The following is a 25,533-nucleotide window of genomic DNA, read 5'->3' on the forward strand; positions in this document are numbered from 1 at the left end:
CCTGCTTCCCGGCGGCCGCGGGAGCCCAGCCCGGCCGGGGGAGGCGCGGAGCGGGCCGGCCGCCCGGCCTTCCTCTCGCCTCGCCCCTCCTCCGCCTCAACTCGCTCGGCCTTCGCGCGGCCGCCTCAGTTTGGGGCCTTCGCAGGCCCCCCGCCCCCGGCCCCGGTTCGTGGCTGGGCTCCCTCCCGGGGCTCTGGAAGTTTCCGGGCTCCCCGCAGTCCAGCCTCCATCTCTTTGCCTCGCGCCGGGCCCGCGCCCGCGCCTGCCGTCCCCTCCCTGCGCGCTTCCTCTGTTCTTCTCCCTCCCGGCCCTCGCTCCCCTCTCCCGGGGCTCCCGGCTTGCTACCCCAACCCCCCACCCCCGGGCGCCGCGACTATAGCCCGGGCGGCCCCGGATGCCCCGGCCCCGCGGGGCTGCTGGCGGCCGGGCCCCTGAGATGCGCGGGGCGGGGGCGGGGGCGGCGGGGCTGCTGGCGCTGCTGCTGCTGCTGCTGCTGCTGCTGGGCCCGGGCGGCGGGGCCGAGGGGGGGCCGGCGGGCGAGCGGGGCGCCGGCGGGGGCGGGGCGCTGGCCCGCGAGCGCTTCAAGGTGGTCTTTGCGCCCGTGATCTGCAAGCGGACCTGTCTCAAGGGCCAGTGTCGGGACAGTTGTCAGCAGGGCTCCAACATGACGCTCATCGGAGAGAACGGCCACAGCACCGACACGCTCACGGGCTCCGGCTTCCGCGTGGGTGAGGGCCAGGGGGCACGGGTCGGGGGAGCGGGAAGGCAGGCGCCGGGCCGAATGCGGGAGACACGCCCGGGTAGGGTACATGACGCGGGGGGCCAGGGGCGCGGAAAGCAGAGCTCTGGGGCCTGGGGCCCCAGTGACCTGAGGAGCTTGGGAGGCTGGAGTCCTGAGGCTAGAGTCAGAGGGCTGCATGGACCCCGCCTTACAGCTTTGGGGTAGGGCTGAGACCTAAGGTATGGGGTCATGCTGGGGTCCCAGATGACACAGGCCACTGGGAAGGCGCTGGGTTCTGAGAGGGAATCAAGTCAGCACACAGGGGCTTTTGAGGGATGTGAGCTGGGGCCCGGAGGTCACAGAGAAGGGATAAATATTCCCTCAAGGAACAGATTTGCTGGAAGAAACGAAAAGTCCTTTCAAAACGTCTAACGCAGGGCCTGCCAGGGGTAGACACCTGCATGCTCTGGGAGGAGCCAAGGCCAAGGCTGGGGGTGAAGTTAGATATTGGCAATGTCTTGGAGGAAAGAAGTGCTGAGGCCTAACAAGTGGAATGCAGGCTTGGAGGTGGGGGCTGGTTTGGTTCCTCAGTCCTTCTTTTTCACGGTGTCCCATCTATGCCTTCCCCTTAAGCTCTCAAGAGCTCTGCCTCAGAGTCTCCCCTCCCTAACAAGCCCTCAGGACTCCCCAGTTCCAACTGGAGCCTGCCCCTTCCCCGGCATCTCTCTTCAAAGGGCCAGCCCTGGCGCTCCACTCTCCTCCTACCAGGGCCCTGTGGGCCAGGCTGGGGGAGGTGTCCCAGCAGTAATTACCCTCCTGGACAGGGTAATTAAGCTGGGCCCAGGATGGCACCAGCAAAACGGCCCCTCTTACACATTCCTATACTCACATACAGACTCACAGACCCAAAGGAACCCCACTGATGTGGTCCATAGTTCTCGTGAGGTGTGTGTGTGCGCTTGTGTGCGTGCATAGGCTTTGGAGTAACACTCTGTGATTAATTACATGTTTCTTTGTGTTGTCTTGGGTGCATGTCTCCAGTCACTATGAGAGTGTTTCTGTGAGCTTGTGTTGGTGCCAGAATGAATGTGTGTGTGTATGTGTGTGTGTGTGTGTGAGAGAGAGAGAGAGAGACAGAGAGAGAGAGACAGGATGACCGTGCGTGTGAGTGTATGTGGGCCCAGCCTCCCAGACCCCCTGGCCATACTGCCCAGGCTGCTGTCTCCATCTGTGCTGCCCACATCCCTCAGGCTTGGTGCCCAGGCCACAGTGGGCGGGTGTCATTGAGAGGTCACCCTCACCGCTATGGGTGACTCACTGGAAGGCAGGAAGAAGCGGATCCTGCCTCCCCCAGCCCAAGACACGCCTCTTCTGCCCTGACAGTCCTGGCAGGATGGGCTGGGCTGGGATGCTCTTAGCCAGGCCCTGATGGCCATAGATGTGAGTTGTCCCTCTGAGGCACTGCAAGTGTCCAGAAGAACATCACCCTCATCTTTCCATTCTAAGAAGTGAGAGCAGCCACAGGGCAGGCAGGAGAGGGGCTGGGGCTGGTGTGAGAGCTCAGGGCCCCAAGGCTGGATGTGGGATGTGAGTGTGTGTTGCAGAAAGACATAGATCTCAGCCTGTCACTCAGTCACTCCTTCATTCATCCCCCCTGAACCTCCTCTGGGGGGAGAGGCAGACCCAGAGCTGAGGCAGACCCAGCCCTGCCCTCCAAAGCACCCTTTACAGTGTGGGAGACAGACATAAATATAACCAAGTCAAGTGCCAGACAGAGCTGGGCGGAGGGTGATAACTCAGGAGAGGGAACAGAGGTGAGAGGGGTGGGTGTATGGGAAAAGGCTCCCTTCCCAGAGGAGAAGCTGAAGCTGGAAGGGTAATATTTGAAGACGTAGAGGTGGAGGGACAGGGCCCCAAGGGGAGGGAGTGGCATGAATAAAAAAAAGCCATAGTGGCAGGAGATGTGATATGTTTTTAGGAGGAGGGAGAAGAGTGCTAAGGCATGGGGTGCATGTGGAAAGAGCAGAGGGGGATCAGCTTATAACAGATTCATTCTGGGCCATGGAGAGCCTTAAATGTTTGGATGATGAAGCAAGCAGTGGGCAGGGGTGTGATATCAGGGCTTTGCCTGAGAGGGGTTTCTCTAGGGGCAGTAGTCCAAGGTGGGAGGGGAAGAGGGGGAAGAGGATGTGGATTTTTGACAGCGTTCCCTGGATGGAGGTGGCCAAGAGAGGTCCCAGAGAGGTAGTAGCTAGAGATGTGGGCATCGCTGATAGTGGTGAGGTATAGGCCCTGGGATGGCAAGGCAGAAGGAGGAAAGGAGGGAGGGCTCAGAGAGGGCTGAGGTCTGAATGAAGGAGAATTTAGAAGAGGAGGAAGTGCCAGATAGAGGTCACATTCCCAGGAAAGTCTGGAGGGGAAAGCCAGAGGAGAAAGCAGCTGTTCCATCACCACCAGCACCATCATTTGCTAGTACTTTTTAAATACCCTCCATGTGCCAGGCACTGTGCTGAGTATTTGTACAGGGATTACCTCCTTGAGTAGACACAACAAACATCCCTACAGATGAGATCGCTGAGGCACAGGGAGGAGGAGCAAGATGCTCAGGGCCACACAGCTGGCACATGGCCTCCTTGCTAGGATTTAAATCCAGGATTTAAGACTCCAGAAGCTACATTGGGTAGAAGGATGTTGGGAAGACCGAGAGAGCAGTTTCTACGGGTTCCAAAACCAGCTTCTCAAGGAGGACAGAACCAGTGGGTGGCAAGGAAGTGGGGAGGAGGGGAAAGAGAGGGAGTGGATGAGGAGGGACCCGGCTGGGGACTGGGAGCTGGGGACTGGGGGCTGGGGGTGCCGGCTGGGGACTGGGAGCTGGGGACTGGGGGCTGGGGGTGCCGATGTGCCTGGACCCTGATCTACCTCCCCTCCTCAGTGGTGTGCCCTCTTCCCTGCATGAACGGTGGCCAGTGCTCCTCCCGAAACCAGTGCCTGTGTCCCCCGGACTTCACGGGTCGCTTCTGCCAGGTGCCTGCCGGAGGAGCTGGCGGGAGCACCGGCGGCTCGGGCCCTGGGCTGGGCCGGGCCGGGGCCCTGTCCACAGGTGCGCTGCCGCCCCTGGCTCCAGAGAGCGAGTCTGTGGCCAGCAAGCACGCCGTCTACGCGGTCCAGGTGATCGCTGATCCGCCGGGGCCTGGGGAGGGACCCCCTGCGCAGCATGCAGCCTTCCTGGTGCCCCTTGGGCCAGGACAGATCTCAGCAGAAGGTACCGGACCACACGGGGCAGACCCGGGGAGGCCGAAGGGGGCGGACACACTGGTGGTGGGACCTCCAGGAGCCCCCGCCCCCTGGCTCGCCCCCTGGCTCCACAACCTGTAGTAGTGTGGGGCAGCACTGAAGCCACCGTGCACCGCCCCTCAGTGCAGGCCCCGCCCCCCGTGGTGAACGTGCGCGTCCACCACCCACCCGAGGCCTCGGTCCAAGTGCACCGCATCGAGGGGTCGAATGCCGAGGGCCCCGCCCCTTCGCAGCACCTGCTGCCGCACCCCAAGCCCCAGCACCCCCGGCCACCCACCCAGAAGCCCCTGGGCCGCTGCTTCCAGGACACACTACCCAAGCAGCCCGTGAGTGAATCCACAGTCCAGCTGGACCAGCCCTTGGGTCTCAGGGTTATCCTGTCCCAGCTCAATGCGGATTGCGCAAAACAGGGGTCCCCTGAGGAGGGAGGCCGGGTGGGGCTGGGCCCCCTGTGACCCCTGTTCCAACTTCCCCTAGTGTGGCAGCAATCCCCTCCCGGGCCTCACCAAGCAGGAGGACTGCTGTGGGAGCATCGGCACCGCATGGGGCCAGAGCAAGTGCCATAAATGCCCTCAGCTGCAGTGTGAGTGCCTGGGCTCAGGGATACCCGCTGCTGCAGGGGGGAACCCATGCATACCTCCTTCTCCCCTACAGGGGGAGGACCTAGCTTATGCAGCTTGAGCCTCTCACTGCCCACCAAATTACCCCTCTCCCAGCATCCCACTCTGCTCCTCCCCAGCACCCTCCTTTCCCTCCCCGCAGGACCCCCAGTATCCTCCCCTGCCATGCTGTCCTCTCTCTGCAGACACAGGGGTGCAGAAACCAGGACCTGTACGTGGGGAGGTGGGCACCGACTGCCCCCAGGGCTACAAGAGACTCAACAGCACCCACTGCCAGGGTATGGGCCAGCCAGGAGATTCTGTGGACTGGAGGGACAAGCCAGTTGTCACTGTGGGAGGTCCCATGGTGGGTGACAGAGGAGGTGGGGCTGGAGCAGGACCTTGAGGTTCTTGGAGCAGCTTGCTGTCACCCTGTGGCCCCACACTAGAGAGATCACATTCCCACTTACCACAGACATCAACGAGTGCGCGATGCCGGGCATGTGTCGCCATGGTGACTGCCTCAACAACCCTGGCTCCTATCGCTGCGTCTGCCCACCTGGCCATAGCTTGGGTCCCTCCCGAACACAGTGCATTGGTGAGAATGGGGGGCTCAGGTCCTGGGGAGGTCACAAGGCATGGACAGGAGAGGTAAGGCTCCAAGCAGCAAGGATCAGAGGTCACAAAGGTCAGAGTGGGGTCAGGGTTGATTGGAGGAGGAATAAGGCCCAGAGCCGATAGGATCAGGGATCAGTGGGCTCAGGAGTCACGTGAGATCTGGTTAGAGGTCACATGGGGTCAGGGGCTATACAGAGCGAGGGTCATATAAGATCATGGGCTGGTTGGGTAGGAGGGATAGAGTCTAGAGCAACTAGAATCAAGGGCCAGTGGGGCCAGTTGATCACAGAGATTTCAGGGGTCACATGCGGCCAGAGAAACACAGGTTCAGGGATCACATGAATTCAGGGTCATGTGAGGTCAGAGGCCACATGAGGATCAAGGGTTGTCTGAGCCAGAGAGGCAAGGTCTGGAGCAGTTGGTAAGAGGGACATGGGCAGTGTTCAAGGCAGGATGCCCATGCCTGCCCCTGGCCCCTGCAGCAGACAAGCCAGAGGAGAAGAGCCTGTGTTTCCGCCTGGTGAGCCCGGAGCACCAGTGCCAGCACCCACTGACCACGCGCCTTACCCGCCAGCTCTGCTGCTGCAGTGTGGGCAAGGCCTGGGGTGCGAGGTGCCAGCGCTGCCCCACTGATGGCACCGGTGAGCCTGAGGCATGTGGGGCTGAGGGGCCGTCTGTGTGCCTATCCAGGAAACACTCATTTCTCTGCCCCTTGCTCTGGCAGCTGCCTTCAAGGAGATCTGTCCAGCTGGGAAGGGGTACCACATCCTCACTTCCCACCAGACACTCACCATTCAGGGAGAAAGTGATTTTTCCCTTTTCCTGCACCCCGACGGGCCACCCAAGCCCCAACAGCTCCCCGAGAGCCCTAGCCGGGCACCACCACCTGAGGACACAGAGGAAGAGCGAGGTCTGGCCTGACCCTTTCCATTCCCTGACAGATGCCAAACACCTAGAACCTGACCCCTGGACTCCTGACCTGCAGATATGACCTCAGAGTCTAACCCCTAACTCCTAATCCTTGACCTAACCACTGGCTCCCAGAGCTAACCCTCTTGTCCCTAAGCAAGGTTGCAACCCTAGGATTTATCCCCTGATCAGCAGGATCTGACCATCCATTTTCCTCCAGATTTATTCCTCTGAGTATGGAACCCCTTTGATTTCCACCAGGGCATTGATCCAGCTCAAATGTTGTACCTAGATATGACCTTCTGACTCTTGACCCAAGGACTTTGACTCTAGAGATCACCTCCTAAGCCTTATTCTATAACCCAAGGACCTTGACCAGCCATTGCTCCCTATAACTGTTTCCCTGACCCTAGGATCTAACTCTTGACACTTGACCCAGAGACATGATTGTTGAACTCTTAGAGACCCTAACCACAAATAACTGCCGATCCTAGTCTTAACTCCCTCCTCCCAGCCCTGCACTAATTGCCCCATCATCTTCCCTTTTAGGGGTGAGCACGGACTCAGTGAGTATGAGAGCCTGGGCGGGAGGAGCAGGGAAGCTAAGGAGACAATGGGAAGCTAAGGAGACTACTGTCCTCACAGCCAGTGATAGAGGAGGAGTCAGCACAGCAGAGTCACCCGACTGCCACCATGTCTCCTGCCAGGCCATACCCAGGTGAGCTGGGCACTGCAGGAACCAGTCCTCATGGGGGTGGTTGACAGAGGAGCCACAAAAGGATAGTGGAGCTGGATGTGAAATCCTAGCCAATGGCTTGCCTAGAGAGGGGTGGCTTTCCCATTGTTCACAACCCCTGATGGATCTACACTTCTGCCTACAGAGTTGATCTCTCGGCCCTCGCCTCCCACTGTGCGCTGGTTCCTGCCAGACCTCCCGCCATCCCGCAGTGCAGTGGAGATCGCTCCTACTCAGGTCACAGGTAAGACCTGTCCACCTAGGCCACGTCCCAGAGAAGACCCCTCCCTGGCTTAATTTTACTCCTCCCTCACCACCTCCCCAATCATTCCTGAGCACTAACATTTATCCTGGGGTTACTCTGTGCCAGGCTGTGTACCGCACTGGCCTCTGGGGAAGCCATTGTGTGCAGCAGAGACCCCATTCTGCCCTTGAATAACGCCAGTATTTTGGTGCTCAGCTCAGTCCGAGGGTAATAATCCACTCATCCAACAAATATTTATTGAGCACCTACTACGTGCCAGGCACTGTTTAGGTGCTGGGGATACAGTAGTAAACCAAAGCCAGAAATTCTCTGTTCTTGCAGGGCAAACAGACACCAGACAGATCAGTGGTAAAAATCTAGTATGTCTCATAAATGCCGTGGAAAAATAAATCCAAGAAGGAAAGAAGTTTGGGAGTTGTGATAATATGGAGGGTGGCAAGGAGAAAAGGTTTTCTGGGCAGGGCCTTGAAAGAGTGTTAGAAATGAATAAGAAGTGGGGAAGGAATGGGTGTGCAGGTTGGGAAAACTGACATTCCAAGGGAAGATCAGGCAAAGGGTACATGAAACATTGGTGGATGGAAAACCACACACAGCCCAGTGTTTTTGAACCAAGGGAGGGCCAACTCACAGAGCCTTGTTAAGAGGCCTGGGTTTGATCCCAAAGGCTGTGGGAAGAGTCCGGAGGGTTTGGGGCATCATGATAATTGCTAGCTATGGCTGAGCAACTGCCTTGTGCCAGGCACTGACTGAAGGGTTTTACATACTAAATATCATTTAACCTTCTCCTACTGTGAATGTGGGTATGGTTAGCTTCATCATCCAGATGAGAATACAGGGGCTCAGATTCAATAGCTTGTTCCTCCGCCGCAGTCAGGAGCCAGATTCTAGTCTGTCTGGGTGGGCTCCAGAGCTGATTGGAAGGAGCTACCAGCTGATTGGAACCTAGGAGGCTCTGGGGTGAGGGCCCAGGGTGGCAGTCCTGGAGGCCTGTATGGGCTAGGACAGCGCAGTGACAGCTCCCTCAGGGCTGTGGGAATGTGGGGGAAGAGGCACCTGGGGAGGCTTCTCAGGGGAGGGGGTGTTCAGGAGGCTGGGGAGCCAGATAGTCTAGGTGAAAAGAGCAGCCTGCTGGGTGTGTTTGGGGGTGGGGCAGAGCTCAGGATCCAGTCCAGGGTTTCAAGGAGGAGGGAATTGAGGGAGGAGGAGGAGGAACATAGGAGGCAGGGAGTTCAGGACTGGTGACAAAGAGTGCAAAGGGGGTTTCTGGATCTGACCACTTCTGCACAACGAGGGGGCATGCAGATTCCCAGGAAATGAGCTCCTTGCCTGCCTTGGGAGGGGGAGGAAAGCAACCATTCTGGAATAGGGGACCCAGGTCCCTGAGGCAAAGGTGTTGGGGTCACTGGGCTAGAGTATAGGGGAGTGTCTAAGGCTACAGGGTTTTAAATATTGTGAGTGGAGGGGGAGGGTCTCAGAGCCTGTTGGGTAGGGGTATTGGGATGACTGAATGGCCCTGAGGGGAGGTGATGGCGTTTGGGGTGCTGGAGATGGAAGGCAGTAGGGATAGAAATATCAGGGATGCTAGAGTTGAGGTTAGGAATGGAACCTGGGGTTGCCCTCTGGGGTCGTGATGTTGGGGTTATCTGGGATGGAGGTGCAGGAAATCCTAGGATTGGAGTATGAGCTGCAAGGACCCGAGGTCATGGTGTGATCAGGCTCGGGTATCTGGGTCATAGGAATAGGGCATCGAGGTCTGCCCGGGAACCGGAACCGTGGCAGAAAGTGAGCGCTCCCTGCTCGGCCCCCTGCTCAACCGCCTCCCCCCTCCCGCCTCCCAGAGACAGACGAGTGCCGTCTGAACCAGAACATCTGTGGCCACGGAGAGTGCGTCCCGGGCCCCTCGGACTACTCCTGTCACTGCAATCCCGGCTACCGATCGCACCCGCAGCACCGCTACTGCGTGGGTGAGCGCGGGGGAGTGGGGGGCCCCGGGGCGGCCTAGGATCCCAACGCCCTGAGACTTGTCCCCGCCCGGGTCCTTCTCAGACGTGAATGAGTGCGAGGCGGAGCCCTGCGGCGCCGGGAGGGGCGTCTGCATGAACACGGGCGGCTCGTACAACTGCCACTGCAACCGGGGCTACCGCCTGCACGTCGGCGCCGGGGGGCGCTCGTGCGTGGGTGAGCACGGTGGGGGCTAGCGCGGGGTAGGGGTGGGGCAGGGCGGACGGGGGCCTCTCCTCTGGATTGCCGTGCAACCGCCTCCACCGCCCCTGGCAACCCCCTCACGCCCTCTTCCTCCTACTCAGACCTGAACGAGTGCGCCAAGCCTCACCTGTGTGGCGATGGCGGCTTCTGCCTCAACTTCCCCGGCCACTACAAGTGCAACTGCTACCCCGGCTACCGGCTCAAAGCCTCACGACCACCCGTGTGCGAAGGTGGGGGAGACCCCCTCCAGACCGACAGGGGGTCCTCTGCTGTCCCTCGACCCGGGCTGGGGGCAGGAGGCCTGGACTCCAGCTCTGGGCCTCTGAGGTTGGGCTGCGGGAGCCCAGAGGACCGGGTTGGCCTTGGTGGTCTGTAACGGAGGGAGGCCCCACCCAGGACACTGAGCGCCTGGCCCGCCACATTGTCCCCAGATGGGTCTCCCTCCTCCCCCGCCCCGCACAGACATCGACGAGTGCCGAGATCCCAGCTCCTGCCCGGACGGCAAATGCGAGAACAAACCCGGGAGCTTCAAGTGCATTCCCTGTCAGCCCGGCTACCGCAGCCAAGGGGGCGGGGCCTGCCGCGGTGAGGGGCGGGGCGTGGAGCCAGACGGGGCGGGGATTCGAAGGCTGATGGGCGGGGCCCGTGCGGAAGTTGTCTCCGGGACCCAGCAGTTTCCGGGTCCTGTTAGGACAGGGGCGGGGCCGATGGCGGTGAGAGGCGCCTGGCAGTGGGGGCCTCCCCCATCCCAGGCAGAGGAGACCCCCGCCCCGGCACCACGCGGGGTCCAAGGGGGCGGCGACCGAGGCGCGTCTTCGCCGCTGCAGACGTGAACGAGTGTGCCGAGGGCAGCCCCTGCTCGCCCGGCTGGTGCGAGAACCTCCCAGGCTCTTTCCGCTGCACGTGCGCCCAGGGCTACGCGCCGGCGCCCGACGGCCGCAGTTGCCAGGGTGAGCCCCAGCCCCTTCCCCGATGCTCCCGCACCCACTCACGCGTGGAAGCTGGGGACCGAGTAAGCCTGTCTGTCCCATGTTGGGCAGGAGATAGCTAATTCACCCTCCAGCTCACTGGACCTGGCTGATGAAAGGGCCACCAGAATTTCTACAGAAGAAGGGTCTTAGGGAGGCGAGGCTTGAAGCTGCTTTTGCAAAGCACATTTCTTACATTTAAAGGGGAAAAAAGATATTAAAGGACAAGGAGGGGCGTTAGTAGTTCTGCTGCACTGTTTCTTAGGCACCAAGAGGTGGGCTGGGGCTGGGATTCAGAGAAACTGAGGAACATTAGGCACAGACTGGAGAATGCAAGGCTGTGGGCCTGGCTGTAATGTGGGTTCGGGGGCTGGGAGGAGGGGAGGCCAGAACTGCCCTGAAAGAACAGTAGGAATTTAACCAAGCAAAGAAAGCCAACACCAGGGGACTCAGAGGTGAAAATCAGTGCGGGATGCACAGAAAACTGAGGTGTAAGCAGAGGGTGGGGGGCTGAGTTCTGGCTGGTGAGGGGCAGGGCCCCACCCTCTAGGAGGCCCCCTGAGCCCTGCCCAGGAGGCTGAGCTTCATCCTGAGGGTGTTATGAGGCACCTGAAGCATTTTAAGGGGAAGGCTGATGAGATTCACCATTGGCTTTAGAAAGTTTCCTGCTGCTGAGTGTGCAGAGTAGCTGACGGTTTGCTGGAGACTCAGGACACAGATGGTGGTGGACATGATGAGGGTAGTGGCCTCGAGATGGTCATGGGGTGATGTGATATAAGAGAAATATTAAAGCAGATTACCTGGGCTTGTTAACTGGATGTCAAGGTGAGAGAGGCGGGGAGAGAGGGACCTCCAGGTTTCTGGTTTGGGTGACTCTGTGGGTGGTGCTGTTTGTTGGGATAGGGCCTCCAGGGGTGGTGCAGATTTGAGAAGGAAGACACTACATTTCATGCTGGACAAATTGAGTAGGTGGTCCCTGTGGGCCTCTGAGCTGGAGATGCCAGCAGAGGGTGGGCGGTACAGATTGGAAGCCTTGGCCAGACACAGTCCCCTGGAATTGTGGACTTCTGGGGACTGTGGAGCCTTGGGGTGCGCTTGCTCAGCCAAAGAGGGTGGGTCCAGTGAGTGGAGCCTCAGCAAAGCCTTGTGGGCAAGGCCACATCAACAGAAGGTAGGGGGATAGGAGTGGGAAGTGGGGGCGGATGGAAGAAGGCTCAGCGAGTATGAGCTGAGAAACTGGGGAGAGGCTTCCAGGGCAGAGGAAGATGAACCAAATGCACAAGAAACATTCTTGTAAAGTAAAAAGTGAGTAGTGAGATGAGAAAGTCCCTGGTAACCTTGGTTGGGTGGCTTCTGTGGCATGAGGGGGCCAAGAGATGCAGGCAGCAAGTGAGGAAGAGTGGGACATGGGGCTACCAGAATGGGGTTTAGGGTTGTAGGCTAAGGAGATACCAGGAAAGTGGGCCAGGGGATGATAATCGCAGCTGGGGGAGGAGCCATGGGCAGGAGAAGGGACATCTCTTGCTCTAGCAGATGTAATAATTTTCAGGAGGTTAAAGGAGATTACCCTTAGTTTTCTCAATGAACATTGGAGGAGGGCCTGAGTCCAGCAGGGGACTTGCAATGACCAGTAGAGGTTTGGGACTGCCCAAGGGCATGGGAGCTGCCTAGGGACTTTCCAGAAGTCCAGACTTGGAAGGAGGGGCAGGGTGGTGCTAGCCACGCTGAGTATCAGGCAGGGCCTAAGGCCAGAGGGAGTGGCCATGGCCCAGGGTGCTCAGCCTGGCCGTTGCCTGCACCCTACTCAACATCCTGGATCTGGAGGCCCAGAGGGAAGCATGGCCTGGCAGAGCAGTGCTGAGGGAGGAGAGGTGTTGCAGGCCTCTGAGGGAGAAGGTGGGATAGGGGACTTGATAACAGCAGAGGCCGGGGAGCGGGGGTGGGGTGGGGGAAGCAACTGCCACTGAAGTGAAGGTCACAGAAACTGATGGTGTAAGTAAGGTCAAGGCTAGGCCTGGCTGACCCTATGGATGCTGAAAAGTACTCGAGTGGGGAGCAAGACTGAGAAAGGGAGACTAGGAAGGTGGGTGCTGACAGCAAAGAGAAGGTGAAGGCTGGCATGGGGGCCAAGTGCACCTCGGAGGCAGAGCACGTTTGGAAGGGGTCTGAGGTGTGGCCAAGAACCAGCTTCTGCCACAAGGGACTGCAGAGAAGCATGCTTTCAGGGGAAGGCCAAGTTCCTTTACTGCACAAGCGGAAGACTTTATTCCGTGAGAAGGACAAAGAGAGGGGCTTGTTTACGTGGGAAGAAAGGGAGCCATGGCAGATGAAAGGGTGAGAGCAGCTGGGGCAAGGAAGACCAGGGCAGCATGGGAAGAGGAGATGGGGAAGGTGCCCTTGTCTGATGAGGATGGACGAAAGCTGGGGAAGCTTGAGCTCTTTGGAACCAGACACAGCCCAGGGTCCCTGGTAGCACCTGGCCTGGTCACCAGGGCACTGTGTGCCACACAGAGGGGTGTTAGGGGCCTGTACTTCCCTTGAGCACCCCTGGCCTCAGCTCCGGTGCTCCATGCCACAGGCATGGGTGGGGAAAGGGGATCAGAGGTCTGAGACCATCCCATGCTGGCCCTCACCTCCCCTCCCCCATGTCCTACAGATGAGGATGAGTGTGAGGCCGGGACTGTGTGTGACAATGGCATCTGCACCAACACGCCAGGCTCTTTCCAGTGTCAATGCCTCTCTGGCTATCATCTGTCAAGAGACCGGAGCCGATGTGAGGGTGAGCAGTGCCAAGAGTTGGGAGTTAACCTGTTCCTCCCTACCTCAGGACTTCCACTGCGCAGGCTCCAAGCCCAGGGGCTCCCTGTAAACAAGCCAGGCCCTTTCCTGTCCAGCCCCAATCCGGATCAGAGATGGGGCGTGAGGTGTGGGCCCGACCCAGGGGTCTGGGGGTAGCCTTGGCAGCCTTCTGCTGTCTGAGTGGAGTCAGTCCCTGAGATCCCCTACCTTTGATCCTCTACAGACATTGATGAGTGTGACTTCCCCGCAGCCTGCATTGGGGGTGACTGCATCAACACCAATGGTTCCTACCGATGTCTCTGTCCCCAGGGGCATCGGCTGGTAGGCGGCAGGAAGTGCCAAGGTATGGGGGGATTGGCTGAGAGTTCCTGAGGAGGGATGGCTGGGAATGGCAGTCATCTCCTAGACACACTGTTGATCTGTCTTGATCTGTCTTTCCATCCATCCGTCTGTCCACACATTCACGCAGCCTTCAACTCCTTCACCTAGAATAGCAACAGTAATAATGAAAGTAATTATGTGGCACTTACTCTGTGCCAGCTCACCCTTAGGTGCAGTAGCCAGCAGGAGTTTACTGAGAACCTACTATTTGCCACCTTCTATCCTATGTACAGGTGTGGAGCAACCACCCAGGGTTCCCACTAGGGGAGGCTGACATATAAACTGATTCCTACCATTCAGGATGCCAAAAGAGGTCTGGACAAATGATTAACTGGCAACAGAAAGGTGACAGTTGAATTGGAACTTGGAGCATAAAGATGGTCCCCTAACACATAAATAAGTCCCCATGCAGAGAGAAGCACGGATGGTATTCCAGGCCCAAAGAACAGTGTGTTCAAAGCACAGAGATCTGGAAGGAGCTAGTTGTGTTTTGTGAGGAGAATGCTCCTAACATAGAGTTGGGGGGTGCTGGTGTTTAAAGGATAAAACTGAAAGATATCAGGAGGCCAAACTGCAGGTCCTCAAATGCCCAGTGGAGGACTCCATTTGTTGTCAGTGACAGCCATCGTAGGTTTCAGGAAGAAGACAGTGAATGTGCACACCCCTACCCACAGGCACAGACACGAGCAGACTTCCTATTGTGTGTACTTTGAGATCAAAGTGGAAGTTTGAGTTGGGAGCTTGTGTGAGTCCCTGGAGGCACATCCTTAGAGAGGAGGGGCTGGTTCCCTTGGAGCAACTATTTCTGCTTCCCTCCCTCGCCACAGACATAGATGAGTGCAGCCAGGACCCGGGCCTGTGCCTTCCCCACGGGGCCTGTGAGAATCTGCAGGGCTCCTACGCTTGCATCTGTGATGAGGGCTTCACGCCCACCCAGGACCAGCACGGCTGTGAGGGTGAGTGCCCTCCAGGCTCCTCCTCAGGCTGCACCACTTCCCTGAGCTGCAGCTTTGGTGCAGAGATGGACTCTGGTCCCACCCTCTGGAATCTGGGGAATGGGGAGAAGTGCCTTACAGGGGAGCCCTGAATGCCACATTGAGGATGGAGCTTGACTCTGGACAGGGCAGCTGAGGGGAGCCAGGGAATGTGAAGGAGCAGAGGAATGAGGTTGGTGGGGAGGTGGGTTGGCGAGACTGCAGGGCCCTGAGCTGCCCTCCGCTCCCCTCAGAGGTGGAGCAGCCCCACCACAAGAAGGAGTGCTACCTTAACTTCGATGACACGGTGTTCTGCGACAGCGTACTGGCCACCAATGTCACCCAGCAGGAGTGCTGCTGCTCACTGGGGGCTGGCTGGGGAGACCACTGCGAGATCTACCCCTGCCCAGTCTACAGCTCAGGTCAGGAGTCTCCATTTCTTCATTTTGGAAACAGAGTAGGGGAACGGCCCTCCCTGGGTCGGTGGGACCTGGGGCGGAGACTTCCGACCTGCGCCCGACGCCTAGTGCGCACGCGCTCAATCCTGCCTCCTTTCCTTCCCACGGCCGCTCTCACCACAGCCGAGTTCCACAGTCTCTGCCCAGACGGGAAGGGCTACACCCAAGACAACAACATCGTCAACTACGGCATCCCAGCCCACCGCGGTAAGCCCCAGCGCGGCTCCGCCCGCCGAGGTGTGGACCGCCCCGATCCCGCCCGTGCTCTCTAGTTCCGTAGCGAGCGCCGGGTAAGCCCCGCCCGCGCCCTCAGCGCCTGCCCCGCCCCTATCCCCGCTCACGTCAGCGTCGGGAAAAGCTCGCGCTGAGTTTGCTCCGCTCCCACCGCAAGCCCCGCCCACACCCCCCTGACCGCGCGCCGAGCCGCCGGGCAGGTGGAGGCCACAGGCACCGCGGCTTGTCACTCCGCAGACATCGACGAGTGCATATTGTTTGGGGCGGAGATCTGCAAGGAGGGCAAGTGCGTGAATACGCAGCCGGGCTACGAGTGCTATTGCAAGCAAGGCTTCTACTACGACGGGAACCTACTGGAGTGCGTGGGTAAGGGGCCATTGGACAGTGGCCGGGAGACGCGCACAACCATCCGACTTCGGGCCAGTACCCTCCACTCGCGCTCTTCCCGCAGACGTGGACGAGTGCCTGGACGAGTCCAACTGCCGGAACGGAGTGTGTGAGAACACGCGCGGCGGCTACCGCTGTGCCTGCACACCACCTGCCGAGTACAGCCCGGCGCAGCGCCAGTGCCTAAGCCCCGAGGAGATGGGTGAGGCCCAGGGCTGCTGGCTGGGGAACCAGGAGGGGAGCGGGGACGGGCCGAGCTGTGACCGCCACCCCCCTCCCATGCCCTCGCTACCCGTAGACATAGACGAGTGCCAGGACCCGGCAGCCTGCCGCCCTGGTCGCTGCGTCAACCTGCCGGGCTCCTACCGCTGCGAGTGCCGCCCGCCCTGGGTGCCCGGGCCCGCCGGCCGAGATTGCCAGCTCCCAGAGAGCCCAGCCGGTGAGGGCGAGTTGTCCTGGGCCGACTCCAGGGCCCGGACCTCCACTGTGTGGTGTCCAGGGGTCGCAGCCCCGCAAGGGTAGGTTGGAACCGGGAGCTGACTGTCCCCCCTAGCTGATGCCTGGTGTTCCTCCACAGAGCGTGCCCCGGAGCGAAGGGACGTGTGCTGGGCCCAGCGTGGAGAAGATGGCATGTGCGCCGGGCCCCTGACCGGGCCAGCCCTCACCTTCGACGACTGCTGCTGTCGCCAGGGCCGCGGTTGGGGGGCCCAGTGCCGCCCCTGCCCACCTCGCGGCGCTGGTGGGCACCGCCTGGGAGCAGTTGGCAGGAGTATTGGGGCGGGAGCCAGGGTGCATCCCAGTCACTGACCGCCCCTGTCCCTCCCAGGGCCCCAGTGCCCGACGTCGCAGAGTGAGAGCAACTCCTTCTGGGATGCCAGCCCCTTGCTGCTGGGGAAGCCCCCTCGAGGTGAGTGTAACAACGGGGAAGGGACAGAGGCGACGAGGGTCATCAACCATCAGCTTAGCTTGGTGGAGGTGGAGGTTGATGTCCGCATTCTCCCCGCCCGGCGCAGAAGAGGACAGCTCTGAAGAGGATTCAGATGAGTGCCGCTGCGTGAGTGGCCGCTGCGTGCCCCGGCCCGGCGGTGCGGTGTGCGAGTGTCCCGGTGGCTTCCAGCTGGATGCCTCTCGTGCGCGCTGCGTGGGTAAGCGAGCGAGCGGGGCGAAGGGGGCAGGGCAGGGGCTGTGGGGGGTGGGGCCAACACCCAGGCCAGCTGCAGGGGCGTGGAGGGGCACACTAACGGGGTTGCGTGCTCTGGCGCCCTTGGTGAAGCCCGCACCTGTCGCCCTCACTTCCAGACATCGATGAGTGCCGAGAGCTGAACCAGCGCGGGTTGCTGTGCAAGAGCGAGCGCTGCGTGAACACGAGTGGCTCCTTCCGCTGCGTCTGCAAAGCTGGCTTCGCGCGCAGCCGCCCGCATGGGGCCTGCGTGCCCCAGCGTCGCCGCTAACGGAGAGCCACATCTTGGCCATCAGCGAGGGGCTTCCACCTGACCCTCTGGGCGAGCTCTGCCTCTATCATCTGCCGCAACTCGGGGCTTGGACCCAGAGCTCTCCAGGGCCCGCAGACCCCTTCCTGTGCCTGGAGTTCCAAGGGCATCTGTAGCGGGATGCCACCCAGGTCACAGGCGGAGATTGGGTCTGGGGCACTGGCGGCTTCCTCCCAGAGGGCATTTCCTGGAAACTGATAAATCAGATTGTGCCTCTTTACTCTTGGCTTTTGAACAAATCGATGTTCACATCTGCGATGGGCATGGACTCCACAGGGCAGCACCAGACCCAAGCCTCCTAGGAGGGGCTACACTGAGCCCAGCACCGGGGTGTGAAATAGAATTTATTGTGGCTCTGATTATGTACACGTGAGATGTGTCTGGCCAGGGGGCCAGGCTGGCATGGTTTGTACAATAAATACATCTGTGGGCCTGCTCTCCACAGCTGCAAGCGCCCACACCGACAGTTCAATCCAGCTTGCGGGTCCCCAGCTTCATGGGACCCTTGGCTGCCTTCTTCTCTGCGCGTTTGGCCTCCATCTCTCGCCGCCGCTCCTCGCGCTTTTTCCGGGCCAGCTCAGCCTTCCCTTGCCCTGGGAGCAGGAGGAAGAGGTGGGCTGAGGGCTTCAGGACCACAGGGGTCTCGGCTTCCCAGCGTGCACCTGCCCAGGGCCCTGGTCCCCCCCCCCCCCCCACCGCCGCCGCCGCCACTGCCACCCCTGCCAGGGGAAGCACTTCCCAGGGGAAGCACTTACGGCTCTCTGTCTCCAGACCCTCCCAGTTGTCATCGCCCCAAGAATCAGGTCTCAGCTGAAAGGGAAGTGTGGCTGGAGTGGAGGTGGACTCCCAGCTGAGGTATACCCCAGTCTGTACCCTCAAGTGGATGGGTGCCAAGTACCTGGGTGCCAGCCTCCCGTCGTGCAGACATGGCAGCAAAGGGATCACCTTTGTCACTGGGCTCCGAGCCACCCCAGTTATACTCGCTGGCCAGCCTTGTGCCCTCAGGGGGCGGTTCTGGGGGACTTGGCTCCTGCCAGCCCTGCTCCCATGAGCCCTCGGCTTCCCAGCTGCTCCAGTCTGACTCAGGGGATTTGGGGTCCACATTGCTGGTCTGCAGGTGGAGAGGTAGTGCCTGATGGGATGGGGGGGGGAGCTGACCCCCCCCCCACAGGAACTCCCCTGCCCCACCCCACTTACCTGCCCACCACGGCTAGCCTGGCCCCCAGTACTCCAGTCTTCCTGCTGGGCCAACACAGATTCGGCCTCCTGCTGCAGTGTGGGAAGGAGAGCATGACTATAGACACTCCAGCCCCCACCCAAAGGGCAAGGAGCCTGCCAGCCTCTTCTCAGCCATGGGCTCTACCCTTTCTTCTTTTGCATTCCATCTCATTTGCTCCTCAAGCCTTGTTTCCCATCTACAGAGTGGATGTGCCATCATTCCTCCGAGGCTGGGGAATGAGATCTAGCAGTTCCACACCCCTCTCCACAGCCCTGGGCCAGAGACTGCTGTCAGCAGTGGAGAGATCTGCCCCCATTCCCTTCAGGGTAGCTCTACTCCATAGGCCTGGGAATGGCCTCTCCTTACTAACCATTGGAGCTACTGGGGGAAGGATGGGGAGCAGAAGAGGGTGAGAAGACCAATGGGCTGCCCCCAAAACCACCCACCTGGACTTTCATTTCCAGCCCTGCTCCCAGAGGCCCTTGGGTTTAGTGAGTGTCAGCTGCCAGCTCTTATACACCAGGGCCACTCCATGACATCTACTTACCAGGGATGCTGTGCAGAGGAGGCCAGGCATGACTCCAGCCAAGCTCACCTGAGCTCTTTGAAGGCAGCCTATAACCTCTGAGCTAGAGTGGCCTGAGGAGACCCTTTCAGCCTCACTCACCTCCAGGCTGCCCCAATCTTCATCATCCCATCTGTCGGCAGCACTGCTGTCCTCCGCTGTGTCTGTGCTCTCCTCTTGTGTCTCCCAGTGGCCTGAGGTTGTGGACGTGGCAGGGACAAGGGTGGGGGCCAGGGCAGGAAGTCCTGAGGAGCAGAGGATCACTGAGCTCCCATACACTGGAGCCCAGAAAGGTCTCAAAACAGGGAGAGATTGCTGGGGTAGGGGGGAAGGTAGGGAGGAGAAGACCCTGCCCTGTCTCCCACGTCCCCACCACCACCCCCGGGGAAGCCAGACAGTAACAACTCCTCTGAGCCCTCTCAGTCACTGATGCAGCCCTGGGGCACTCACCCTCAGGTGTGGGTCTCTGGGGGATGTTGGGCTCAGCCGGGGCAGCTGTTGGGTGCGCACGGATCAGCTTGGAGGTGAGCGAGGAGACTCCTGTCACAGCCCAGCCTGCCCAGCTGGCTGCAGCTCCTCCCATTCCTGGGCTGGAGGCCGCATGGACATCCTTTTCTAGACAATGACGAGAGAGAGAAACAGGTATAGTCACCCCAGGGCCTCATGGGGAAGATGACAGGAAGGCAATAACTGACACGGAGCAACTTGTAGTGGCCCTCTCTTCTCCAGACCTGTGCACCCGCACCCCATCTGTGAGATGGGAGTGGGGTGGGTGAGGAGCAATGGTGTCAGGTCTGCTCTCTGGGGTTCTTCCAGCTTTTAGATACTCCAGGGAGGTGGAAGGGGGCCATGTCAGGTGATAGTCGAAGATGTGGGAGAAAGAGGGAACATGAGTGTGGGCCACTCACCCACTTCAGCCAGCTGGGTGGGGTCCTCTGACACAGACTCCAGTTTGGACAGGAAGCTTCGAATGGCCTTGAAGGCCTGTGGGGTAGTAAGGGGCAGAGCTGGGGCCTCCAGGGTTCCCGTGAGCCCACCAGGCCAGCTAGAGCCCAGATATCCCCCGAGCCTCAGCTCCAGAGCCCGGGCCCAGCTGTGCCTCACCTGGTCTCGCACGGATTTCTCGGGATCCACGGTGAGGCCACAGAGCACAGGCAGGATCTTGTGGGCACAGTCGTTCATCGAGTAGAGGTTGTGGGTGGCAGCAAAACCCAGGACCCCCGCCACCCGGGAAGGTGCAAAGGGGTCCTTAGTGGCACGGCTGAAGGCGGAGGTGAGGACCCTGTGCCTAGTCTGGGAGGGGCAGGGGAGAGGGCTCCTGAGTGTGGGGTCAGTCCTGGGACCCAGAACTGCCAGACCTGCTGCAGAGCAGAGGCCATCCACAGGCCCCCTGACCCCAAGTCTGAAAAAGATGAGCAAATCACTAACAAAGGAGGAGAATTTTTACTTAAAACTCCAGCTTGGCTTCTCCCAGTTCAGTGGGTTCATGATGCCTCAGGACCATAGGGGCCAGAGCAGCGGCTTCCCTGGAGCCTGTGCCTCTCTCCCCACCTATACCATTGACATCATTCATTCATTCATTCATTCCTGCTGTCTGTGCATTGCAGTCGTCTCCATTTACAAACCCCGGCTGAGGGAATGCACATGGGTCATGGGGCCAGGCAAGCCCAGGTTCAGTTCCCAGATTCACCACCATCTACCCCTCAGACACTGGGGCTGGGAGGATGTCAGCCCCTGCACAAGGAGGCCTAGCCCTAGAGGATGCTGGGTCCTGAGACAGGGACAGAGGTCCCAGGGCACTCACACTGGCATTGAGGTAGGAGCCGATTTTGCCCAGGCAGACGGTAGTGTTGCAGCGAATGGGGCCCTGTTCATCCTTGGCCTGCAGCCGCGCGAAATGCTTCATCAGCTCCACATTGAGGTTGGCCTCGTTCAGCTTTGGGGCCAGAAGCAGCATGGACTGCAGGGTGGGGGAATGTGGAAACTGTGGGCCACAGCCAGCAAGGGTCACATGTAGGAGTGGCCTCCTGGGAGGGTGCGGAGGCCAGTTGGGACACTGGGCTCTGGCAGGACCTGCCAAAGCCCTCCCAAACCTACCTCCCTCCTGGTCCTGGCCCCTACCCAGAGTGTCAAGGAAGGGGACACTTCTCTGTCCCCTTTACAGCAAAATCTCCAAAGTTTGTTCACATTCTCACCTCCCATCACTCTCCTTCTGCTCTCTCTTGGACGCACTCGATTCAGACTTCCACAGAAACACCCCTGTACCACACTCTACCAAGTGGCTCGAGTAGAGGTCACCAGGAACCTCCATGTTGCTAAATCCAATGACCAGTTCTCCATCCAAACCAAAACCATATCTGATCCCTCAGCAGCTTTGACACCCCCAAGATCTCCTTCCTCCTTGAGACTTCCATCTTCTGGCCCTCCAGGACCCCACCCCCCACTCCTGGTTCTCCTCTGACCCCAATGGCTGCTCCTTCTCAATCTCCTGTGGATGAGACTGTTCAGACCCCCAGATCTGTTCCCCAGGCCTCTTCTCTTCTACCCCTCACGCTACGTGATCTTACCTCCTTTGTGGCTTTAAATGCCTTATTAGCGGACAATACCTAGGTGAGCACCTCCGGCCTAGGCTTCTTCCTTAAACTTCATACATGTATAACCAGCGGCTGAACAGACACCTGCACCTGCCCAACTTACGTGGCCAAGACCAGACCAACCGCTTCCTGTGAAACTGCTGCTCCCAAACTTCTTGATAAATGGCAATGTAACCTTGCAGCTGCCAAGGCCAGAAACCTCAGAGCCACACTTGGCTCTACTGCCACCCATCAGCATATACTGTCTGCCCCACCTTTGGGATGTGGTCCCTTCCACCTGCTACTACCGTTCAGATGGGAGCCACTGTTACCTCTGACTCTGCCTCTCTCCCCATTCCCCTTCAGCTATGCTAAACTTCCTACTGCTACTTCACTCCAGGCACAGGCTGGCCTCAAGACCTCTGCACATGTTCCTTCTACAGGGAGCACATTTCCTCCCAAGCACCCTGGAGCCTGATCCCTTGCCTCTTTTCCTTAAATAATACCTCCTTAGCAAAGTCTTCCCTGATCGCTGTTTTTAAAACTGCAAACCCTTCTCTTTATACTCTGTGACTTTCTGACATATCCTTTCTTTTCCTTATTTTTTTTTTAATATTTTATTTATTTCTTTGAGAATGCAGGCTTGGGTAAGCAGGGGGAGCAGCAGAGGGAGAGAGAGAGAAGCAGACTCCAGGCTGAGTGCAGAGCCTGATGTGGGGCTTGATCTCAGGACTCTGAGATCATGACCAGAACCAAAATCAAGAGTCAGGCTCAACCTACTGAGCCACCAGGAGCCCCCTAACATACCTTTTCTAATCCAGTTTACTGTCTGGCAAGCCCATTCCCTGTGACCTCAAAAAGCAGCTTCCCAAGACACACTGCATCCCAGCATGGGGCACAGGGCTGGGCATAGTGAGATGCTCAGCCAGGGTCTGCTGTACAGAGGACTACAGGCCATGCCCACCCTGCAACCCCCACCAGCTGCTGAGCTAAGCCCAAAACCTGGACCAACATGCAGGATGGTACCTGCCCCTCCCAACCTGCTCAGATGCCCAGGCGAAAACCAAGGCCTCTGTGTCCTCATGTGAGCCCCATTCAAGACCTGGAAAACCAGGGCTTAGCTACCTTGACTGTCTGCTCTCGGATGGCAGGGTTGGTGTCCAGGAAGCCATGTACAACGTGGGGGAAGATCTGTGTGTTGACTGTTGGCTCATCAAGGTACTGGATAAACTGTTCCATCTGTGGTCCAGTAGGAGTGAGAACACAGTCAGCCCTTCCTACCTGACCATGGCCACCGGCCCGTTTCATGGCTCAGTTATTCCCTCTACGCAGCCAGTGGCTAAACAAGTGAGTCTCCTAAACCCTCCAACTGGCATCTGGCCCTTCTCTGGCCTTGGACCTCGTGGAGTGATGAGGAGAGCCCAGGAGGGTACTGGGAAGAACCAAGGACTAGGAGCTGGAAGGTCTGGCCTCTGGGCCTGCACCACACCCCTTCTTAGAGCCTCCACTGTATTTTCTATAAAAGGGGTTATAACCCCGACCCAGAAAGTGGCAAGGGGAGAGCTAGCATGTTTGGCAGTTAGACAGAGAATGATACCTGGGAACCTCTAGGACTTCCTGGCTTATCAGATGCCTCCACCCCCGATCCCATAGATTTGTCTGATACTTCCAACTGACCTAGAGTTGGCAGGAGAGACACTATACTATCCCTACTCTAAATGGCTAAAGTGACCAAGCCAAGAGATTGGATGGCAGGGGTAGGGCCTGCAGTTTGGGCAGGCTGTGCCTTCCCAAAGCTGCCAATGAGCCCTGTGATTGTCTCCATTTCCTAAGAGCCTAGCCTTACCAGTATCTCACCTGTGTGTACTTAGGGAAAGGTTTCTGGGGTGCTAGGGTGGGGGCTTTGGCTACCTGATGGGTGCTGGAGGTGAGGCAGGGGTCTCCCCAGCAGCCAAGGTGGGGTCTGGGTTGGGTAGAAGGGGACAGGGTCTAACTATAGTCCCTACCTGCTGTAGGAGGCGGATGCGCATGGCCCGGTCAGTGGATGAGAACATCTTGACCACAACAGGGATGATCTTCTGCTGATACTCCTCAGCGTTGAGAAACTTGCCCACCTTCAGGAAAGAGCAGGAAGAGGGAGCTCAGCTACTTCCATAGAAGTGGGATGACTTTACTAGGCTCACTTACTTTCCTGGAACTCCCTGCTGATTTCCCAGGGTGGGAATGGGGTGATGGTAGAAGGAGTCAGGCACTTTCCAGCAGCTCCTCTGCCCATACTCCATCTCAGGCAGCCCTGCCCTTAACCTTTCTGGGTCAAGGCAGCCTCCCAAGAGGTTGATGAAAGCTCTGTGCTCCTCCCTATAATCAGGCACCAATATACCACATGCACACAGAATTCTAAAAATAATTCCTTTTTTTAAAAATCTGTTATTTTGTTTTTAATTATCCTAAGCCTTATCACATAATTTATAAATTTGTGCTGATGATATATCACCTCTATTTTAACCCTTCTAATGACTTGGCAAAAGCACCATTACCAATCATACATATATGGTAATTCTACAGTAGTGTCTTTGAATGGCTGTTTAAAAAATAATCCTGAATTATAACTTAGTCTTGGGGATCCCTGGGTGGCGCAGCAGTTTAGCGCCTGCCTTTGGCCCAGGGCGCGATCCTGGAGGCCCAGGATCGAATCCCACGTCGGGCTCCCAGTGCATGGAGCCTGCTTCTCCCTCTGCCTGTGTCTCTGCCTCTCTCTCTCTCTCTCTCCCTCTTTCTCTCTCTCTCTGTGACTATCATAAATAAATAAATAAAAAATAACTTAGTCTTGATTTAGTAAAGAATTCACAAGCCAAGTCTGCTGCTTTATCTTGTCACACCGAATTTTAAAAGCAACTGACCGTACAGATCATCTGTAAAATGTGAGACGTGTTAAATATTCTTCATTTAATATTACCACATAAACCACACTAACATGCCTTTCATTAAGCAAAAGGCAACATTTAGATGTAGAGAATTTTAATTAAATTGGCATGGTTAAGACCAAAAAGATAAAGTGGACACTGCCAGCTTATCTTCAGTCCTTGCCTCTAACAGGCAAAGCAAAACAACTTGAAACACAGCCGAGTCTTGCTGTTCTGAGACAGTGAAGGGATTTCCTCAGCATTTAAATACATTAATATAACCAGTTATATAAGTTTAAATATAAAACCACTCTCCTATAAGTTTAGAGATGGCATTTACCATCACTGTGAAAAGCTGAACATCAATAATCAATTCCAATCATACTTTTAGAAGGGGGAAACAGTGACAGCACTTGCTGAACCATAATTACTATCAAGTTCAAAAAGCTGATTATATTCATTTAACCACAAGCCAGCCTTATTTAAACCAGGTCTGTCCAAAAGAAATATTCTATCAGCCATTCATGATCTGAATTCTGGTCTTTGAGACCCATTTGAATATGGTACACTTAAATATCAAGTTCAGTCTTTCCTCCGTCTTCTTAATGTCAGCAAAGATCATTTTTATTCCAGGAATGTGCTTCTTGGGATTCTGCAAACACTCCATCAGTGTCTCCTCTCCCCAGGTGGTACCTTCATTCTGGTGGGCATCCTTGTAAGAAAATCCAGGGGCTTGACCTGTCTTTCACCCAGATAAACCACAGAGATCTGGCCCAGTCCTGCGCTTGCCTCCCTTTCCTATGGTATGGCACTGGGCACACCTCTGAACCAAAATCTTCTTGCCCTTCTCACCATCACCCATTTTTTTTTAAGATTTTATTTATTTATTCATGAGAGACACAGAGAGAAAGAGGCAGAGACATATGCAGAGGGAGAAGCAGGCTCCATGCAGGGACCCCGATGTGGGACTCGATCCCAGGTCTCCAGGATCACACCCTGAGCTGAAGGCGGTGCTAAACCGCTGCGCCACCGGGCTGTCCCCATCACCCTTTTTTAAATTGTTCTTTTGTCCCCCGGGAAATGAAGGTGCCCGCTGGCAAGCTGGATGTCCCTCTAACTCTAATTCTGTAATTTCTGGAGATTCCCAGCCATACAGGATTTGCTTGCTGTCTTTCCCCCCTCAGGGGAAAGGGTTCTCCCAGGCTAGATAGAGTAGGGAATGGCAGGTGTCCAAG

The 25,533-nt window shown here is 57.9% G+C and overlaps 2 protein-coding genes across 12 annotated transcripts in view; one reads left to right on the forward strand and one right to left on the reverse strand.

Moving 5' to 3' along the window:
* Positions 1-17,514, forward strand: LTBP3 (latent transforming growth factor beta binding protein 3). Of its 6 annotated transcripts, none has more exons than XM_025445727.3 (28): positions 1-728; positions 3,654-3,983; positions 4,139-4,341; positions 4,493-4,598; positions 4,821-4,913; positions 5,090-5,212; positions 5,718-5,873; positions 5,957-6,142; positions 6,691-6,707; positions 6,787-6,859; positions 7,023-7,121; positions 8,981-9,106; positions 9,189-9,320; positions 9,449-9,577; positions 9,810-9,932; positions 10,175-10,297; positions 12,972-13,094; positions 13,338-13,457; positions 14,323-14,451; positions 14,724-14,891; positions 15,051-15,134; positions 15,399-15,527; positions 15,613-15,750; positions 15,847-15,987; positions 16,126-16,287; positions 16,375-16,455; positions 16,562-16,693; positions 16,848-17,514. In XM_025445727.3, exons 1-28 carry the CDS (start codon positions 395-397, stop codon positions 16,997-16,999), a joined length of 3,912 nt encoding a protein of 1,303 aa, XP_025301512.2. In that variant the 5' UTR covers positions 1-394; the 3' UTR covers positions 17,000-17,514. The 6 variants fall into 6 exon arrangements, with proteins under 6 accessions (XP_025301512.2, XP_035557539.2, XP_025301514.2 ...); XM_025445724.3 differs by having other exon boundaries at positions 4-728; positions 5,715-5,873; XM_035701646.2 differs by lacking the exon at positions 6,691-6,707 and having other exon boundaries at positions 2-728; positions 5,715-5,873; positions 5,957-6,143; positions 6,786-6,859.
* Positions 17,370-25,533, reverse strand: part of SCYL1 (SCY1 like pseudokinase 1) — a 13,116-nt gene continuing 4,952 nt past the window's right edge. Inside the window, exons 8-18 of one of the 6 annotated variants that reach the window (XM_025445733.3) lie at positions 23,402-23,509; positions 22,521-22,634; positions 20,627-20,782; positions 19,927-20,115; positions 19,731-19,806; positions 19,273-19,437; positions 18,925-19,067; positions 18,236-18,304; positions 17,937-18,149; positions 17,794-17,848; positions 17,370-17,631 (exon numbers count right to left, since the gene is read on the reverse strand). In XM_025445733.3, coding sequence (XP_025301518.1) covers positions 17,507-17,631; positions 17,794-17,848; positions 17,937-18,149; positions 18,236-18,304; positions 18,925-19,067; positions 19,273-19,437; positions 19,731-19,806; positions 19,927-20,115; positions 20,627-20,782; positions 22,521-22,634; positions 23,402-23,509 — 1,413 coding nt within the window. In that variant the 3' untranslated portion in view covers positions 17,370-17,506. Of the gene's footprint in view, positions 17,632-17,793; positions 17,849-17,936; positions 18,171-18,235; positions 18,308-18,924; positions 19,068-19,272; positions 19,438-19,730; positions 19,807-19,926; positions 20,116-20,626; positions 20,783-22,520; positions 22,635-23,401; positions 23,510-25,533 lie in introns of all 6 variants that reach the window. The other 5 variants (XM_025445731.3, XM_025445732.3, XM_025445730.3 and 2 more) reach the window with 5 other exon arrangements.

The sequence above is a fragment of the Canis lupus genome, chromosome 18, assembly GCF_003254725.2.
Source record: "Canis lupus dingo isolate Sandy chromosome 18, ASM325472v2, whole genome shotgun sequence".
Lineage (NCBI taxonomy): Eukaryota > Metazoa > Chordata > Mammalia > Carnivora > Canidae > Canis > Canis lupus.